At 57.1% G+C, this 19,441-nt stretch overlaps 1 protein-coding gene across 1 annotated transcript; it reads left to right on the top strand.

Moving 5' to 3' along the window:
* Positions 1 to 2,115: 2,115 nt before the first annotated feature.
* Positions 2,116 to 18,451, top strand: COL9A2 (collagen type IX alpha 2 chain). Its single transcript, XM_022575379.3, has 32 exons — positions 2,116 to 3,462; positions 4,709 to 4,792; positions 6,005 to 6,040; positions 6,125 to 6,187; positions 7,217 to 7,270; positions 7,395 to 7,430; positions 7,523 to 7,546; positions 7,855 to 7,908; positions 8,261 to 8,314; positions 8,437 to 8,484; positions 8,741 to 8,797; positions 8,888 to 8,941; positions 9,280 to 9,333; positions 9,728 to 9,781; positions 9,879 to 9,932; positions 10,054 to 10,107; positions 11,248 to 11,301; positions 11,666 to 11,719; positions 11,930 to 11,983; positions 12,928 to 12,972; positions 13,349 to 13,402; positions 14,017 to 14,070; positions 14,354 to 14,407; positions 14,493 to 14,564; positions 14,836 to 14,871; positions 15,019 to 15,063; positions 15,140 to 15,172; positions 15,362 to 15,508; positions 15,790 to 15,844; positions 16,187 to 16,375; positions 17,155 to 17,232; positions 17,678 to 18,451. The coding sequence occupies exons 1-32, from the start codon at positions 2,968 to 2,970 to the stop codon at positions 17,875 to 17,877; spliced, it is 2,499 nt and encodes an 832-aa protein (XP_022431087.1). The 5' UTR covers positions 2,116 to 2,967; the 3' UTR covers positions 17,878 to 18,451.
* Positions 18,452 to 19,441: the final 990 nt, after the last annotated feature.

The raw sequence follows: 19,441 nt of genomic DNA on the forward strand, positions 1-19,441 counted from the left end.
CCAGAATTTCTTTTTTTACTTTCTAAATTCTTTAAAAGTTAGTGGGGGCTTCCTTGCCGCTCCACGGCATGTGGGATCCTCCCGGACCGGGGCACGAACCCGTGTCCCCTGCATCGGCAGGCGGACTCTCAACCACTGCGCCACCAGGGAAGCCCTCATTACCTGATTTTTTATTATAGCCGCCCCAGTGGGTGTGAAGTGCTACCTCATTGTGGTTTTGATTTGCATTCTCCTAATGACTAGTGATGCTGCATCCAGGCTCTGTGCATCCTTTGGGAGAGATGAGGCTGGTAGGGTGTGATGTCAATGTTTCCTTCTGATCAACGTTTCCTTCCTGGCTTCTTGGGCCACCATTTTCAGGTTTATTCTTGCAGAGGTAATTACTATGGTAGGTGGAAAGACAAGAGCAGACATGTGAGTTTCTTTTTTTGGCATTTTGAGGTGATCTTAAACTTTTCTTCTTTAATAATGTGGTGAATTACATTAGTAGATTTTCTAATTTTAAACTCGGTATAAAACTAACTTGGAATTTATAGACTAAGCTGACATCTTTGCAACGTTGAGACTTCCTCTCCAGGAATGTGGATATATGACTCTCCATTTATTCCCTGTTCCTTAACAGCTATATGAGATTGGCTGGACCCTCTGATCCATGTCTTGTGTCTAAGATTTCTCCTGATCAGCTCCTGCTTTGAGCTTAAGCTTCCACTGGATTGGTTCAGTTTATAAGTCCGAGTATGCTAGGTTGTACTTTCCAAAGATGGCTGCACCAATATATGTCCCGTCCTCCATGCTCTTCTTCTTCTTTTTTCTTTTTTTTGGGGGGGGTTGTTTTGTTTTGTTTTTTTGGCTGTTGTTGGCTTAAACAACAGAAGTTTATTTTCTCACAATTCTGGAGGCTGGTAGTTCAAGATCAAGGTGCTGGCAGGGTTGGTTTCTCCTGAGACCTCTCTCCCTGTCTTACAAGTGGCTGCCTTGTCGCTGTGATTTCACACGGTCTTTCTTTTATGCATGTGCATTCCTCATGTCTCTGCTTCTTCCTACTGGTCTTGGAGGGTCTCCTGGGGAGGTGGGAGGGGGGCCCTCTCTTGGGACATAAAAGCTGGTGGCGAACATACCTGGGAGTACTCACCCGAAGGCTGACATCTTGTTTGGGCCCCCATGCTCTTCTTGAAATGTGACATTGACACTCATCCATCAAGAGTTGAGGGTCTCTGTTCCTTCCCCTTGAAACTGGGCAAACCTTTGTAAGTGCCTGCACCAAAAGAATGTGGTGAAGTTGACCCTGTGTGATTTCCGAGCCTGGGTCCTGGGAGGCAATTCTGCTTTAGTCTGGTGTTGTCCTGCTCTCACTGAGCTGCTGTGTAAGAAGTTCAGCTACCTAGAAGCTGCCATGTGGGAGATACTTGTGGCAAGCTCACAAAGGGATCAAGGAGAGAGCTGCCCAAGAAATTCCATTTGTTCCAGCCTATTGGAGGCTTCCCAGTACGGACACCAGACACATGAGAGAAGAAGCCTCCTGCTGACCCCAACTCCAGTCACCATATGACTGCAAACTTATAATAGACCTCAAGTCAGAACCAATCAGCAGAGCCATTCTTGAATTCCCAATCCAAGAAATGGTTGTTTTAAGCCACTCAGTTTTCAGATGGTTTGTTATGCCGCAATAAACAATGAATACACTCATGTGTCCAAATGTGAAGCTCATTCCCTTTTCACAAACACACAAAAAAACAACACTTACTCCTCGGAGGCTTTTGTGTGTTTAGTCTACAAAGAGAGGAAGAAATAAACGACATAAAACCAACAACTTTGGACATCCCATTTCTTAGACGTCCTTTACAAATAGTTCCGCACACCCAGGCCCTGCCCATCAGCCCTCTCTCACCTCCTCCTCCTCTCATCTTACTTCCTACAAACTCCAAATCCTTCTTCACTCTGTTAGGCAGTGCAATTAAGTTCTCTCAAGCCCTTTCTCCCAAACTCAGCTCCAGGAACCCCTTTCAAAGCCCAAGGCCCTTTGCCAACATGCCCAATGGAGCTGAAATTTCCCAGGTTCCAGAGAGTATTCTTCACTATTTTAGCTGACCTGCTTGTGGTTGTTTTCCCCACATTGGGTGCAGGACTGGTACACAGAGAGTCCTCAATAAGTCATAATGAAAGCAGAAATGTATCAAGCACCTACTATGTGCTGCTTGCTAGGGTAAGGACATCATATGCATCATGCCGTTCAGTCTTCACAAAAACCCTGTAAGATAGGGACTATTATTATTTCTTTTTACAGATGAGCAAACTGAGACTTCATATGGTTTTAGGTCCTGTGGTCATACTCAGTGACAGAGTCAGATTCCAAAGCGCTCTACCAACCTTGCTTAAGTGAATGAAAGGGAAGGTAAGAAACTCTGGAGAGAGGCTATACTTGACAGGTTGGTTTTGGAAACTCTGGTATATAAGGTGATGGTTGTTTCCATGATCATGGAGGAGATCACTTGGAGGGAGAGAGCTGGCCAATCCCACAGACTCTGGTGCTTAAGGGAGCTGCAGAGAAGAAAAAGCAATAGAAGAAGGGCTGGATGGTGGACAGCTGGACAGGGAAGACTTCAAGAATGGAATGGCCAAGGCAGACCCAGGTGCCAATAGCTTCATGACCGGAGGACTGAAGAGGGGTTAAGCCTCACTGGTGACCTCCAGCAGGGGCAGAAGCAGGGAGATGAGAGGAAGATGAGGAAGTTTAGAAGTGCTAGTGAAGCCAGAGGGAGGAGGCGGAGTGGGTATTCACAGGATGGCTGATCCAGGAAGGGTATGTTTTAATACGGAAGAGGCCTGATTGATTGTATGTGGAGAGGGACGAGGTGGGTGGGGAGGGGCAGAGCCTGCTCCAAGGTCTGCAGAACCTGAGGCACCCTGGGCCTGGGCCCTGGCGTAGAGCACCCAGGCCGGGGCTCGCAGGCAGAAGTGGCAGAAGAAATGGCTCAGGGGATGGGACGCGGACTGTGGGTCGGGGGAAGGGGCTGGGTCCTGGAGATCAGGCTGGACAGGGACCTGGGAAGGCCCTCTTCCTCCTCAGAGAGAAACGGAGGCTTGGTCCCCGTCCCGCACCCCGGCGGCTCTTTGGATTACCCGGCCGATGCCTCGGGGAAGCCCGAGGCGAGGATGGAGGGTGGGCGCTGGCGGCTAGACGGAGCGGGGCGGAGCTGGGCCGACGGCGCCGGCCTCCCTCCCCGGGTCCTCTCAGGTGACAGACCCCCGCGGGTGCCCGCCCCGCCCCGCCGCATATTCAGGAGGCCGGACCCGCCCCGTCCGAGAGCAGCTAGCGCGGCCGCACCGGAGCCTCAGCGGTCGGTGCGTGCGTGGAGCCGGCACCCATCCTCCTCGAGTCCGCCGCCCGCCATGGCCCCTGCGGCCGCCCGCCGCAGCCTCCTTGTTCTCCTGCAGGTGCTCGGGCTCGCCGTGGCGCAGATCGTAAGTCCCGCGCCGGGGTCCGGAGTGCGGGGTCTGGGTCCGGGGTTCAGGATCCCGCGGTGTAGTCAAGGGCTCCCTCTGCCTGACCTCCACCCTCTGCTGACACTCCCTAGCGCGAGGGGCAGCTTCAGACAGTCCCGCGGCGCACGTCCCCTTAGGAGGGGCACAAACGGGGGGCGTCTCGGCACAGTGAAAGGAGGTGGATGAGCCGGGGAGCCAGAGGGACCCTGTCCCGAGATGCTCGGCCCTGCCTGGGACGGGCAGCGTGCGGCGAGAGCTGGCGCCGGGTCCTGGCAGCCCGGAGAGCCCAGGTGGCGGAGGACACAATGGTGCCCATTCACGGGGCTCCGGATTCTCCGCCCCCGCCGCCTCCCAGGGGGCGCCGGCTCCAGCCAGACGCCGCTCTCGCTGGATGCTGCCTCTCTGCCGGGCTCGCGCGCTCGCGTCTCACTTTCGAGGGCTGGCTGGGGGGAGGGGGGCCTAACGGGACGCGGGCGCGGAGGGGCAGGGCCCGGGCGCCAGCCTGGCACTTCTCGGCCTGGGGAGGGCGCGGGCACCTGGCAGGCGGGGGACCCCCACCCGAGTCGGGGGTGTCCCCGTAAGAGAGCCACCTCAGGGAGGACGGAGGAGCGGTGCTGCGAGAGGGGTGCTCTGAGTTAGGAGGAGAGAACAGGCTTCCCTTCCCTGGGTTCCCTCACGCCCCGTCTCTCTGCGCCTCCCCAGCTGTCCCGTCGGACTTTATCCGCACCGGGGGGAGAGGAAGGGGTACCTACTCACCTTCAGTATCTGTTGTTCACCTAAAAATAATGCGAGCAGCCGTCCATTGAGGACCAAGCGTCTCTAGGCACCATCTTCCTTACCATCGGTTATTTATTTGAGCCATCAGCATCTCCATCTGTTCCCACCCACGACAGCGCAAGGGCAACATGGTACAGTGGAAGGAGGTGGGCAGACCTAGGACGGAATTCTGGCTCCACCGCTTACTTCCGGTGATCACGGACCCCTTCATCTCTCTGAGCCTGTTTCCTCAACTGCAAACTGGGGCTTGTTAGTTTCGGCCTCACAGTTCTAAGCATTCAAGAAGATAATATATGTAATGGTACACAGTATCTGGTACACAGTGGGTTCTCAATAAACGGGGAGTTTGCGGCTCCCTGAGGAGCTCCCTTTCCTTAGGGAGGGGTGCACTCCTGGATGCCCAGTTCCCTGCACTATCTGACGGCTGCACCCCTGTATGTGTTTTCAGAGAGGTCCACCAGGAGAGCGGGGGCCCCCGGGGCCACCGGGGCCCCCGGGGCCACCGGGAGTGCCTGGAGCCGACGGAATCGACGTGAGTCTCTAACCTGGGAAGGGAGGGAGAGAGGCGGCGGACAAAGGGGAACTTTGTGAGCCCTGGGAGTGGGGGGCGGGGGGCGGGGCGGTGAAGTTGACGCCTGGAGATGCAGTGCCCCCTGTTGCCAGTAGGCGGCGCCAGCCTGCACCACAAGGAGACCGTTTGTTCTACAAAAACCTCAAACCAGTCCCGAGAGGCAGAGCCCCTTATAGCCGCCGGCGGACAAGGAGCTGCTGTTCGGTCTGCCCGCCACAGCTCACAGCGATTCCTTATCCCTGGCCCCCTCCTCCCTTCTTTTTTCGGGTGGGAGACGCCCTCCCTCCTCTCCCTGCCCCCTGGCACGTCTGGATGCTTCTTCAGGGTAGCTTGGGAGCCTTGGCCAGACCGCTGACCAGCTAGGGCCAGACTCCGGTCTCTTCCCTTTGCATTTTTCTCCCCGATTTTAGCTGGTCTCGTTCCCTGCTCTCCCTACCACAGTGAGGGTTAAATAGCTCATTCTGGATGCTCCCCCAGGAGGTCAGCCCCATGTTTACCCATCTCGACAGCCTTCTATTCAACCTGGTGCCCCACCCTCCAAACACAGGGTGAAGGGTCCCTGCCAGGCTCTCTGGCCGCCACAGGCTCTGAAATGCCTGGAAGCCTCTCTGGGGCTGGATGTGATTCCACAGCCCATATCTGTCCTCCACCAAGGATCCTTTGTCATAGGGGAAGGAGGTCCTTCTTGCCTGGGTGACAGATTGAATCTGTCCCCTTGGTCCTTGCCCCTGCCCCATCTCGTTTTCCTGACCCTAACCCAGAAGGCCGTCACTGCCCCCTTCACTTACCTCCCCTTCACGTTTTCCTAAAAACCCCACGTTTCTCCCCACACTTGCTCAAATCCAAGAGGCACCTGCTCTCCGAGGTAACTTGGAGCCAACAACCCTGTTCGCAGGTCTCCTAACTGGCCCCTTACCAACACCGGCATGACTAGAACCCACTCGCATGCTGTTATCACCCTCTCCAGCCTGCCTGGGATTGGTGTCAATCCACCTATGGTTTTCTTGAGGGAAAGGGAGCTATTTTCCTAAAAAGCACAAGGCTTGAGAGGACCCAGGACAGAAGAGAGGAGAGTGAGGAGAGGAGCACGTGGGATGGGCCAGCCAGGGCTTGTGTGCCCATCTGGGGGAGCGCAAGCCATAGTGTGCTGTCTCAACAACTTGTATCTTGCAGGGTGACAAGGGGCCCCCTGGAAAAGCTGGCCCTCCGGTGAGTACTTTTTCCTCCTTGACCTCTGACCCTTCCAGGTCTTGCCCTCCTGTGTCTAATGTTTGCTCCACTTCTGTTTTCAAGGGACCTAAGGGAGAGCCTGGCAAAGCGGGGCCAGATGGGCCAGCCGGCAAGCCCGGGATTGATGTGAGTACCTACCTGAGCGTCAGGTAAAGCAGGTTAGGGCTCCACCCACTGACTTCCAGAACCCAATTCTGGCATCTTCCCTGATCTGCTATTCAGAGCAAGATGGAGACTCTACAGCTGTGAGCCCCCCTCACCTTCATATGAGATTGTGACCTCACACCCACCCCAGGAGCATTGAATCACAAGCAAATGGGGGTCCAGAGGGGGGTTCTGCTTATCGGCAGCAGCCAGAATTTAGTCTCACATTTCTGGCCCCCAAGTATCAAACTGAATACTCTGGGCAGAGCTGTCCTTATGCTCCCTCTCCCTTCCTCTCCTTTTCCCTTCCCCACTCCACCCGTCACAGCCCCAGGCACCACTCAGGAGAGGAACGGTATTTGGCTGATAGCACAGAGTTCCCGGGGGCCCCAAGGTCACAGGCTCCTGGACACAGCCAGGGGCAATGGGAAGTCTTCTTGTTGGGGCATACATTTGAGTCAGTCAGTGAAAGATGGGAGGAAGAGGAGGCCCCCATGTGTTGCCTTTGCCCTGCTGGTGCAAGAGGTGCCCATTAGGGCTGTGACCAGCCACCAGGGCCGTTCCAACTCGTCCACACCCTGCAACGATTACAAAATATATTGCCTTCCACATCGGTTTTCATAGCCACCCAGAGAAGCAAGCATGATTATTAATCCATTTTGCAGATGAGAAAACTAAGGCTCAGAAAATGTTGCCAAGGGCACACATCAAGAAAATGGCTAATCCAGACCTATGTCTATCTAGGTTTTCTAGACTCCTAGACTGGAGGCATGAGGTCTGGGCTGACAAATCTTTGGACGTTGGTTTCTCATCTTTCAAAAGACAATAATCGTCAAGGACTATGGTGGGAACTGGGAGAAGGGAAAGTGAGGTGTAGTCGCCCTTAGGCCTTCATGGAGTGTGGTGGAAGGCAGCCTGGGCCCACCCAGGAGAGACCTCGGGACGCGCCCTGCCCCGTGGGTCAGGGAACAGGTTCGTCCCTCACGGATGTACCTTCTCTTTCTTCGCCAGGGTCTAACTGGAGCCAAGGGGGAGCCTGGTCCCATGGGGATCCCTGGAGTCAAGGTAAGTAGCCTGCTGGGGGCCTCAGCACGGGCAGTCTAGCGCCAGAGTTTGGGAGGGGCTTCGGCAGACAGGAGCAGGGACCCAGGAGACCCCAGCCTCTGAACCTCTCCCACTGCTATTGCAGGGCCAGCCTGGGCTCCCAGGTCCCCCTGGCCTGCCGGTGAGTATAACTGGCAAGGGCTTTAAAGGACCCTTTGTGGGGAGGGGGACTTGTAAAAAGAGCCATGAACCTAATCTTTTCTTCTGTTCCAGGGCCCTGGCTTCGCCGGACCTCCTGTAAGTCTGCAGGGATGGGGCAGAGTCCCTGGGACTCTCTGGGAAGGAGGGTACAGAGGGCTTCTAGGGGACCGACCAGCATGGGGAGGGGCCAGCATTCTGTGATGGTGCTGGAAATGGGCAGACTTGTCAGAGAACTCTGGGTGTATCCACTGGCTCTGAGATTCTCTGGCCCTTAAAGCCCTAATCTGTCAGTTTCTCTGGTGTTGGTTGCAAAGTGAAAGTGGGGAAGAGGGCTCTGGGTCCCTCTGTGTCAGGACTGGGCTGACCCTCTGAGGCATCCCAGCCACTGATGTCTCTGTCCCTAGGGACCAGCCGGACCTGTTGGCCTCCCTGGTGAGATGGGACTCACGGGCCCCAAGGTGAGCCCCAGCTAGCCCTCTGCTCACCCTGCCTCCTGCCCTCTGCCTTCAAGCTAGCAAGCTGAGTATGTCCCCAGGATTTCCTGAGTCTGCCTCTGGCCACCAGGGAGCTCCTGCAGTTCTGGGGCAGAAACCCCTCCTGCTGAGCCCACCCTGTGGTAGGTCTTCCAGGGAGGCCAAGGGCTGGGGCCATCCCCCCGAAGATCAGGCCTTGATCTCCCCAAGAGCCCAGATCTCAGGAGGTGACCTGGAGGGCAGGGTGGACAGTGCAGTGGCAGGAACTGGAGGAGGGGGCAGGGGTGACCTAGGCAGGACTGGACAAGGGTATGATTTGGGCCCTTCTTGCTTGCAGGGGGATCCTGGACCAGAGGGACCAGCAGGGCCCCCAGGGCCCCCTGGGAAACCGGTAAGTGTCCTCAGACCTCCCACATGGCAGTGTGTGGCTGGGGAAGGACAAAAGAGTCCTTGGCGCAAGCCTGGGGTGGGGACAGTTTGCTTCAGGCTCCGTCTCCATACATCTTTTCTCAGGGCCGCCCAGGAACCATTCAGGGTCTGGAAGGCAGCGCGGACTTCCTGGTGAGAGGCCGCGGGGGTTCGGGGGGGCCTGGGGCGGGGCTAATCCGGGGAAGGGGCGGGTCATCTTGAGAGGGGCGGGCAAGGAGATAGGTTCCTTCAGGAGGTAGGGTCAGAGGGCGATGGGGAGGGGCTGCAGCTGAGAGGTGCAGCCAGGTGCGGTGGGAGGGGGGATCGGAGCTGGCAAGATGGGGAAGCACGGCCCAGTTGGCCTGGGGCTGGCCAGTGACCACAGAGCCCTGCGGGATTTCCTTTCCAGTGTCCAACCAACTGTCCAGCGGGCGTGAAAGGGCCCCCGGGGCTGCAGGGAGTGAAGGTGAGCTCCTGGCCCAAGTCTTGGGGGCCGGGGGGTGGGGGGCGTGTGGGGGGGGGAGGGACCTACTCTGAGCTCTCTCCTTCCCTGCAGGGGCATCCTGGCAAGCGCGGGCATCTGGGAGATTCCGGCCGCCAGGGGAAGCCGGTGAGTGTGAGGGCTGAGGGCCCCGGGAGGGTGTGTGTGGAGAGGGGCCTACAGGAGCCTGCCCCCCATCCTTCTCCCTTCCCCTTCCCCTGTGGGTCTCTGGGGATAAAGCCTTGAGCTGGGAGGCAAGAGGCCTAGATTCTAGGTCAATGTGTCCCTGGGCAAGTCCGTTCTTCTTGCTGTGCTTCCATTTCCCCATCCGTCCGTCACATGGGACCGTATGGTTTCTAGGAGGGCTTCCTGTCTGCTTTTGCTGGGAAGAGGATGGTGTCTTTGGTTGTCTGTATATTTGTCTCTCGATCTGCCTGCCTATCTGACTGCTCTTTCCTGCCCCTTAGGGTCCCAAGGGAGATGTGGGTGCCTCTGGAGAGCAAGGCATCCCTGGACCGCCGGTAAGGAACACTTTCCAAGGGCCCTCCTCACCTCTCCTGGGAGAACTTAGTGGAGTCATTCTCGTGCTCTGGGCTCTAACTTGTGAAAGAGACACCTGCGTCCAGCTGGTGTGTCTCTGGGTGTGGGGGGAGGGAGGCTGAGGCTGACTGTGAGAGGCTGGGGGACAGGAACAAAGGCTGTCAGCCAGAAGACTCACCTGAGGCCCAGGTTCTTCCACTGTCCCTTTTGAGTGACCCTGGCGAGTCTCTCCCATCTCCGAGCATCAGTGACCATCTGTGATAGGGACTCCGTGCCTGCCTCAGAGAGGCACTGAGAAAATTGGGTGGGGGTCAGGGAAGGTGTCACGAAGTGGGCCTTCTAGTTGCCATCGCTGTCATTCTTCTGTCTTGACAGGGTCCCCAGGGCGTCAGGGGCTACCCGGGCATGGCGGGACCCAAAGGAGAGACGGTGAGTGGGTCTGGGGTGTCCTGCAAGAGCTGCTGGAACCAGCCCCCTGGCCTCTGGGGTCCAGCCAGGACTGACCCGCGACCTCTGCTCTCCCCAGGGTCCTCAAGGGTACAAAGGCATGGTGGGCTCCATCGGCGCCGCCGGGTCACCGGTGAGTCTGCTCCTGCTTCCGCCCACACCCACCTCCTCCAGACACAGCTCCTAGGGCTGCGGAGGGCTGCGGCTCCCCCTGAGCCCACATAACTTGCATTTCTGTTTGTCCTTCTTGCCAGGGTGAGGAAGGTCCTCAGGGGCCACCAGGCCGAGCTGGGGAGAAGGGTGATGTGGTGAGTCCTCAGGCACCCCTGTCCAGTCACGGCCCCTGGGGAGAACTGGGTGGACTCAGCTCCACCCAAGGCTCACGTGCGTGCACAAACGTGTGTGTGTGTGTGCATACGTTATTCTGCGTGTCTGTGCGTGTGGGTGACTGATGTGAGGGAGGAACGTCTGTGCCCAGAGCCCAGCCAGCCCCAGAAGCCCCCTCCTCCAAGCCCAGCCTGTTGCTGATCAAATTCAGACTTTGGGAGAACCGTGTAATGCAGTCCCACGGTCACTGGGGCCAGACAATGAAATTCCAGGGAATCAGTCATGGGGCTAATGGGATTTGGTCCAGATCCCAGTTCTCTTAACTCTCTCTTTTTTGTTTTTTAAAGTAAAAGACTATCTCTTTTGAGCAGTTCTGAGTTTACAGAAAAATTGAGCAGAAAGTAAAGTTAGGGTTGTTTTTCTTTTTGTTAGTTTTTTTATTGTGCAAGTTTTTTAACAAACGCAAAAGTAGGGAGAATACTATAGTGATCCCTTATGTACCTACCTCCCCAAATTAACCTTTTACCGCTCTCACTTCATCCATCCTCTTCTTCCTTTCTCTCCTTCACTTCATTGCTTTGCTCTGATATTTTCAAGCAAATTCTTAACATTACGTCATGTTACCCACTTCTGAATGTATCTCTTACAAATAAGGCTCTTTCCTCACATAACCACGATATCATTATCCCTCCAACAAAATTATCAATTATTCCTGAACATCATCTAATCATGAGCTTGTAGTCAGTTTTTCCCAGTGATCTCAAAAATGTCTTTTCAGGGTTCTTGTTCAACGCAAGACCCAAACCAAGTCCACACATTGTCTTTAGTTGTTGTGTTTCTTCACATCAGTGTCACTCAGGGCCTTGGTGGGTCTCAGGAGTGCTGGCTCCTCCCCTGTCCTGCTCCAGCCCAGCCTGCTTGGTGCTGACCTCTACTCCCTCCCACTAGGTCCAGGGCAAACTCATACAACTAGGCCCCTCTCCTCCAGCCCCTGCACAGCATGGCCTGTGCCACAGGGACCCTGGGACCCGGAGGCCACTCTTCTTAGCTGTTGCCTTCTCTGAACAGCCAGACAGGAGTTCAGCCTCCTGAAGCTGATCTGATCTCTGTCTACTTTGCAGGGCAGCCAAGGTATCCGAGGACCCCAGGGAATAACAGGCCCGAAGGGAGCAACCGTAAGTGGACAGAGGGCGGGGTCCAGGTAGCTCTCCAAGCCCCCAGAGGAGGAGGAGCCTGGGATTCTAGACTGAACTCTGTTGCCGGTGGGCTGTCACCTCGGGAAATGCCCTCTTTCTGCGCCTTAGTTTTTTCACCTGTAAATATGGTGGTGATGTAGGAGAGGTCCTGGGACACTCATCACCCACACAAGGGAAGGACTGTGGTCCATTCCACGAAATCCCTTCCCACTTCCACTCTCCCACCCCCAATTGGCTAGTGGGGCTTCCCAAGGTGACCTGACCCACACAGGGACACGGGTGGGTGGCCTGACCCTAGGCATCTCCCCATTGTGAGTGTCCCTTCAACTTTCCTCCTGAGCAGGGCCCACCAGGCATTGACGGCAAGGACGGGACCCCAGGCACACCTGGCACGAAGGTAGGAGGGGGGATGGCTGGTGGGATTGGGGCAAGGGTCAGGGCCCTTTCCAGCTGAGGCTCTGAGTCCCATCACACTGAGCCTGGAGGCCTAGGAGCCTGGAATCCTCACACATGTCACGGACACATTCCTGGTTGCCTCGGGGCCTCAGTTTCCCTGCCTCCACTCGGGTGGGAGACTCATCTGTGTCTCTGGTTCTGTCTCTTGCAGGGCAGTGCAGGACAGGTGGGGCGGCCAGGACACCCGGGCCACCAGGGCCTAGTGGTGAGTATGGGGCGGAGCCACGGGGGCTGCCACACAGCAAGTTGCTTATCCTCCTCCAGGAGGCCAGGCACTCTGTGGCCCACCTCCCCAAGGTGGCGTGAGTGACTGATGAGATGGAAGTCACACAGCCAGGGCTGTGCTCTAGTCCTTGTCCCCACCCAGCTCAGGCCTCCTCACCAAGTCTGGCCTGGCTTAGGCTTCGTCATTTGGACAGTTTCTCTGGCCTTCTCTTTGACCATTCCAACCGTCCATGTTGGCTAAGTGGAATCTGACCATTTTCCCGCTAAACACCTTCCGTGCTCCCCCTCCCCTGCTGCCTCCAGGAAAGTCACTCTGTCCAGTCATTCAGTAGAGTTACTGAGGTACAGTAAGTGGCAGGGAAAGTTACGAACAGGACAGCTACACTCCTCGTCGTCACAGCTCATCTTAGCATCTCAGGACCACCATAATCTGACCCCAGCCTATCCCTCTGCCTCGTCAGCCACTGCCCCTCTTCATCCTCTCCCTTCTCAACATGGCCTTGGCTTTTCTGCCTCCACACATTCAAGCCTTTACTGGTCCCTCTGCTTGGAATGCCCTTCCCATCTCTCTGTGCCTTCTCACCGTCAGGCCCACCTCCAGCCCACACCTTCTGGGAACCCCTGTCCCTCCCTGCCAGGGGTACTGAGGCCGAGGCCTGCTAACATGTCCACGTGCAGACTGCGTTCCTGTGTGCACTCACATGTGGCCCTCTGCTCCCTATGGACCACAGGCACTTGTAGGCAGGCCCTTCTGTACCCACCTCCTCTCTCACCAGGGATTCGCGGCTAGGCACAGTCAAGTTCACGGCTGGGCCTTCTGCTGTTCAGCTCCCATAAGGCAGGGGAGGAATCCGGGAGGCAAAGCAGTAGGTGCACAGGGCTCCCCCTGCCAGGGGAGAAACTGACATCAGCTTCCTTCTACAGGGCGTGCCCGGCCAGCCTGGGACAAAAGGAGGCCCTGGAGACAAGGTAAGAGGGCAGAGTTGGCTTCATCTGAGCAAGCGAGCCTGGGGGCAGGGACCAGGGATGCGGCTTAAAGACTGCAAGGCCCCGTCCTCAGCCCAAGCTCAGAGACTTGGCCCGGACACGAGTCTCTTGGGCCTAACCACCTCCCTCCTGTCACCTCCCTCCCACCCTCATCCTGGCTAGAGGAGACAGGATGGCATGGCTGCATATCTAGATGAGAAACAGGAAGATCAACGGAGTCCAGAGGACCTCACCAAGAACCCTCTCCTCTCCCCAGCTCATTTGGTTCCAGAGTCTTTTTAAGGTTCCCTGGGCTTCTCCAAGGCCAAGGGCCTGACTGGGCTACACAGACTGACCTCAGAACTCTGTTTTCCTGCAGGGTGAGCCAGGCCGGCAAGGCTTCCCAGGAGTCTCTGGTTCCCCCGGGAAGGAGGTGAGTGTCCCCTCTTCTGACACAAGGCCTCTTGCTTTGCTCCCTTCCCCCGCTCCCCCAGGCCTGAGGACCCTGCACGCATTGTATGGGGCCTGAGTGAGACTGTGAGGTGGAGCCCTAGCCTAGGGGTGCCCTCGGTGCCAGTCGAGGCTCTGCCACTGACGCAGGGCAGCTCTCTTCTCTCTCTGGGCCCCGGTTTCCCTGTGTACAATGCAGAGAGGGTGGGAGCTGCTTCTGTCCTGGGGTAGGGCCTCCCCAGATGGCCCAGCTGACTGGGGCTGAGAATCCAGCGGGAAGTCATTCATTCATTCGTTCCATAAACGTTCACCAAACATCCGCAACCCGCTGGCGCTGAGGTAGACGGTCCCCGACTCCCGTGGAGCCCACGGTTTCGTGGGAGAGACAGACGTTAAATTAAACAAGTGATCACATGATGACTACAGCTGTATTGGGTCCTATGAAGGAAAAGGACAGGGACCAGAAGCTGAGGAGGTGAAGGAAGTCTTCCCGATGAAGCAAATCAGCTGAGCCCCAAGGGTGGGTAGGGGCCGGCCAGGTGCGGAAAGGAGGGATCCTCCAGGCTATGGCTCACCTCTGATTTCTCTGTCCCCCAGGGAGAGCCGGGGCCTCGAGGAGAAATCGGTCCCCCGGGCATCATGGGGCAGAAGGTAAGTGCCTGGCACAGCGGCCCCTCCCTGGGGGCCTCTGCAGCAGCTGGCACTGCTGGACCCAGGATCTGGGTCCTCTCAAGGCTCCAGTGCCTGCCCATCCTGCCCAGCCTGCATGAGGCCTCCCAGTCAGGGCCTCGGTTTGCAGCTCTGAAGTGGAGCCCAGGACCTCCACGGCGGTGACAGCAGGAATGGAGGGCACCCTGACCACAGGGTCGGGGATCTGGCAGGGTGAGGCTGCCCCTGCTGAGAGCCCGGATGTGACCTTCACTTTCCATTTCAGGGTGACCATGGTGAGAGGGGGCCAGTGGGGCAGCCAGGCCCTCAAGGCCGACAGGTAAGTGCAGGGTGGCTGGGATGGGCATGGGGAGCACGTCTGGGCACCTCATCTGACTTATTCCTCTGGTTTCTTTTCTCCTCAGGGCCCCAAGGGGGAACAGGGTCCCCCCGGAATTCCAGGGCCCCAAGGCTTGCCAGGCATCAAGGGAGACAAGGTACCAAATGGGGCTGGAAAATACCAGGGAAAGACGCCTTAAGACTCTGCGGGAGGAGTCGGTGGAGGGCAGTGAGATCCTTGAGCACCGCAAATCTTCGTGGGAAAAGTTCTCCCTGCGGGTCCCAAGGGACCCCGGGGTGGGGGGGCGGGCGGTGAGAGGCAGAGCTGCAGCGGGGCGTGTGGCCAGGAGCCGGGGTTGGGGGGACCCTGTGGACCCAGCCTTCCCTGGATCCGAGCTCACCAAGCCCCGGACTCCCCGCTTTCTCCAGGGCTTCCCAGGGAAGACCGGGCCCCGCGGCGGAGTGGTGAGTGCCAGCATGTCCCCTTCCCCCAACGTCTGGGCATCCCGCGTCGGGGCGGGGGACGCGGGTGTCACAGGCCAGCACAGCCGCCCCGCCCCTGCTCCCACGCCACGCGGGGCCACGGCGGTCTGACTCGGTCTCAATCTGCAGGGCGATCTGGGGGTGGCTGGCCTCCCAGGAGAGAAAGGCGAGAAGGTGAGCCGGCTGCGGGGGGCAGCGGGCGGGCCCTGGGACCCCACAGCCTCGTGACCGCTCTTCCTTGTGCTTGCAGGGCGAGTCTGGCGAGCCGGGGCCCAAGGGACAGGTGAGTTCTGCAGCCGCGACACCACCTTCCCCTCTCCCGCCACCCGCCTTCCCTCAGCGCCGCTGGGGACCAGGACCGCGGCTCCCCAGGCTTCCCTCCCCTCCATCCCATCCTTCCCCAACCCCGAACCCCGCTGCCCCCAGCGCGTGCGTCCTCTGACCCTGGCTCTGCCCCGACCCCACTCGGCAGCAAGGAGTCCGCGGAGAAGCCGGCTATCCGGGCCCCAGTGGGGATGCAGGCGCCCCGGGGGTGCAGGGCTACCCCGGGCCCCCGGGCCCTCGAGGACTGGCTGGAAACCGAGGGTTGCCCGGACAGCCTGGGAGGCAGGGCGTGGCGGTAAGTTGGCCTCCAGGGCAGGAGGCGTCTCTTTGGAAGGACATCTCTTTGGGTTGCTGCTTATCGCCCCAAAGGCTGGGAATTCCCAGAGGAAGCTGGCTTCCCTGAGGCTGGTTCCAAACCTCAGGGTCAGAGAGGATGGGTGTGGGTGCAGGAGGGATTTCAGTCAGATGCTGAAAATACTTCTGGTGAGAAAACGGGAACAGGAGGGGGTCATCGCGCTGCAGCGGTCAGCCCTGGCAGCCAGGGGCTTCTTCCTGAACGACCTCCTCTGCTTTCAGGGCCGAGACGCCAGTGACCAGCACATTGAGGATGTGGTGCTGAAGATGCTGCAGGGTGAGGGGCGGGGGGGGTAACAACTCCTCCTCACAAGCCAGGGCATCGCCATCCTTCAGGAGCCTCTTCAAGTGGCCTTGCTGGAGAGTCTGGAGTCAGGGGCGGCCATTCCAGCTCTGACCCCTCCAAGGGGCTGGGGACCTTACCTACATCCCTGCCCTCTCAGGACCTTTGACATCCGTACAATAGCCTGAGGAAGGTGGAGGTTAACCCCCAGGCTGTTCTGCGTGCACACGTAGGGACCAGGGGCCAGGGGCCAGGGGCCAGGATGCTCTGCCTTCCCCAGTTTTACTGAGCTGACACCCAGCTTACAGACTTCTCTGTCTCCCTCCCTCCCTCCAGAGCAACTGGCAGAGATAGCTGTGAGTGCCAAGCGGGAGGCTCTGGGTGCGACTGGGATGATGGGTCTCCCAGGACCCCCTGGGCCTCCTGGGTACCCAGGCAAACAGGGACCCATTGGGCACCCTGGCCCTCGGGGCATTCCTGGCATCGTGGGAGCTGTGGGTCAGATTGGCAACACCGGGCCCAAGGGTGAGTGCTATTCTGTCTGTGGTGGCCAGAGGATGGGGGTTTGGCCAAGACCAGCCCCTGGGGGGGGGGGCGGTCCTCAGTTACTGAGTTGATTGCCCTGCCTCCTGTTTTATCTTTCATCATTCCCCTTCCCAGGATGAGGTATAGACACTTGCACCCATTTCTCCCACATGTGACTCCTGGGCTTGCTTTTTCAGTAGCAAATTGATAGAAATGAATGTACTGTTTTACAGATTGGGTTTTTTGGGGGGTTTTGTTTGTTTTAAATTTACTTAGTGGTACTCCATAAACCTCCTTCCACGTCTCTAAAAGTGGGGAGGCAGATTAACAAAATACTCAAGAAGGCAAGCTCGAGTCACAAGACAGGTGTGAGTCCGGACTCTGCCACTTTCTCATTGTGGCTCCTGAACAAGTTACCTGTTTATCTTCCTGGGCCTTAGATGTATCATCTGTAAAATGGGGATATTAATAGCAACAACCTCCTAGTTGTCATGAAGATTACATTTATAGGTAACTTACATAGAGTTGGCATATAGTAAATGCCAACTATTGTGATTATTAGACACTTTCCTGTAAAGAACTCTACCAGCTGTATAGCCTTCCATCCTTTGGACTTGCCTTTATTTAATCAGGTCTGCAGTCATTTCCAACTTTCCCCTATTATAAACTAGCACAAAACAAATAACTGTTGTGTGTGAAATAGAAATTAAGTAGCAAGCCAAGTAGAAAAAAAGCATTTTCCTATTCTGAAAAACGAAGGCTTGATTCTTTCTCTGCAGGAAAACGTGGAGAGAAGGGTGATAGGGGAGAAGTTGGACGAGGGCATCCCGGGATGCCTGGGCCCCCAGGGATCCCAGGTAAGATCTTGGCACTGCCCAGTGGCAGTTGTGTCTCTCAGCTCTGGGATTAATGATCCAGAGACAACTGGGTCTCTTCCATGGAGGCCTCATGCTCAGCCAACTCAGTCCCACACAGCCGATTTTTGATACTTTTGGAGCACCCAGGAGCCTCTGGGCAGGGTCTGGCTGAGAACTGGGCAGCTGGGATTCTGAGGAGTTCCTGGGTTGCACAAAAATCTGCTTCGTGGAGGGAAAGGAAGGGGCATGTGCTCCCCAGCGACACTGATTGGGAGTTGGGAGGAAAGGACAATCAGACACGACTCTCAGAACCTCTGTGTCTGGGGCAGAGTCCCTTCTCTCTGTGGTGTCCTTGGCTTCATTTTCCCCACCTGAAAAGTGAGACAGGAAATCTAAAGCTGAGACAGGAGGAGGCCTTGATGTCTTGACCTTCTCCCTCTCACAGGACTGCCTGGCCGGTCTGGCCAGGCGATCAACGGCAAAGATGGAGATCGAGGGGTCGCAGGGGCCCCAGGAGAGGCAGGCCGACCTGGCCTGCCAGGCCCCATGGGGCTGCCAGGATTCTGTGAGCCTGCGGCCTGCCTTGCAGCCTCAGCCTACACGTCTGCACGCCTCACAGAGCCTGGATCCATCAAGGGGCCATGAGCATCAGGCCAAGATGGAGCCCAGTGGGCATCCTGGGGGAAAAGGACTAGGTGCCCTCTGGGTGGACATGCATCCCATTCCTCTGCCCAGGAAACTAGCTTTCCCGGGACCTCTGTCTGGGACCCAGGAGTCCTGAGGAAAAGGAAATTCTAAAACATGGGGGAAGGGAAGGGAGGACATCAGAGTGAAAAGGTGAGGCTAACAGACAGGGCAAGTGGCACTGGAGAGTGCGAGGTCCAGAGGATGGGGTGGCTTTCCTTCCCGGAGCACCGCTCAGATGTCACCGAAACAAATGTCTCCTTAATTTACACCATCCTCCACTGGACATCTTGTCCTTGGGGCAAGTGGACTGACACCTTTGCTGGTTCCTGATTCCATTTTCACCTCCTGGGCTTACTGGGTGACTGCCCAGAGGTGGCCATCCTTAAGCCAGTCCACTACTTCCTCCCTACCTTCCTCCCATCTGAGTATTTAAACACCCATCTCCCTTCCCTTTCTGGCATCACCTTCTCCCACCAAACCGCTAGATCCGCCCAGGCCTTTCTGTAAATAAAAGCCCCTGACTTGGGTACAAACCAGGATGCGAGCGTTGGGCTTAATTTCTTGTGGATTAGGGGTGGGCCTCCACGACCTGAGCAGGATGGTCAAGGGCTCCAGAAGGGGAGGGGGGAGGGTGGGGTACCTGCCTCTGGGCACATCCTGAATTATGAGGACGGTACAGCATATTTGAGGAACACCTGTGGGATGAACCTGCAGGTAGAGTTAGGATGGTGACCCTCTGTCTAACTTTGGGCAGATCCTTCCTAGCCTTTGTACAGCTGGGCAAGGACTTGGCCTTGCCTCATTTATTCAGTAGAGCGCACCCAATGTCTTGCCAGGGCCTGACACACAGGAGGTCCTCTGTGAGCTTTGGCACCCACCGTGTGCTGGCCCTGGGGCAGGAGCTGGCAGCCAAGACTGGAAGACCTGGCTCTTGCCTTCCAGGGGCTTCTAGGCCCATGAGAAAAACAGACCTGGACCTGGATGATGAGGGCAGAAGTGACATTCACTCATGCCACTTTCACTGAGGGAACATCTAGGGGAGACTGACTCAGATCTGATGTGTCGGCCTGAGGGCTCCCAGCCTCATAGCCGTGTAGGCCAGCAAGGCCACTCCAAGCAGCAGCAGCAGGAAAGGGCGTGGCAGGTACCTCTGACCCATGCAATGATGGGAGCTTTTGAAATTCAGGGAGTGACCAATCCCTTTGCGCCATTATTGATTTGGGCATTTATTCCCCCAAGTGAAGCATTCTGCCAGCTTCCTCCTGGAGACACAGGACTCCGGCCTGAGGTCCCAGCATTTGTGAAGCTTGGTCTCTCTTACACCTCACCCTACACTTGCCTGCAAGTCTCCACTTAGGCTGGAGCAGGCTTCTCTTCCTCTGGCCAGCAGCTGCCAAGAACTGCCCTCAGTAGCCTCCCCTGCCCCAATACACACACACACATATACCCCATGGGTGACCTCTCAGCCCCCTTACCTCCATCCAGGGACAGACAGGAAGGAGAAGGCAGGGCAGCCCTAAGG

Source organism: Delphinapterus leucas, chromosome 1, assembly GCF_059928025.1.
Source record: "Delphinapterus leucas isolate spDelLeu-1000000601 "Yukka" chromosome 1, BTC_Dleu_Yukka2, whole genome shotgun sequence".
Classification (NCBI taxonomy): domain Eukaryota; kingdom Metazoa; phylum Chordata; class Mammalia; order Artiodactyla; family Monodontidae; genus Delphinapterus; species Delphinapterus leucas.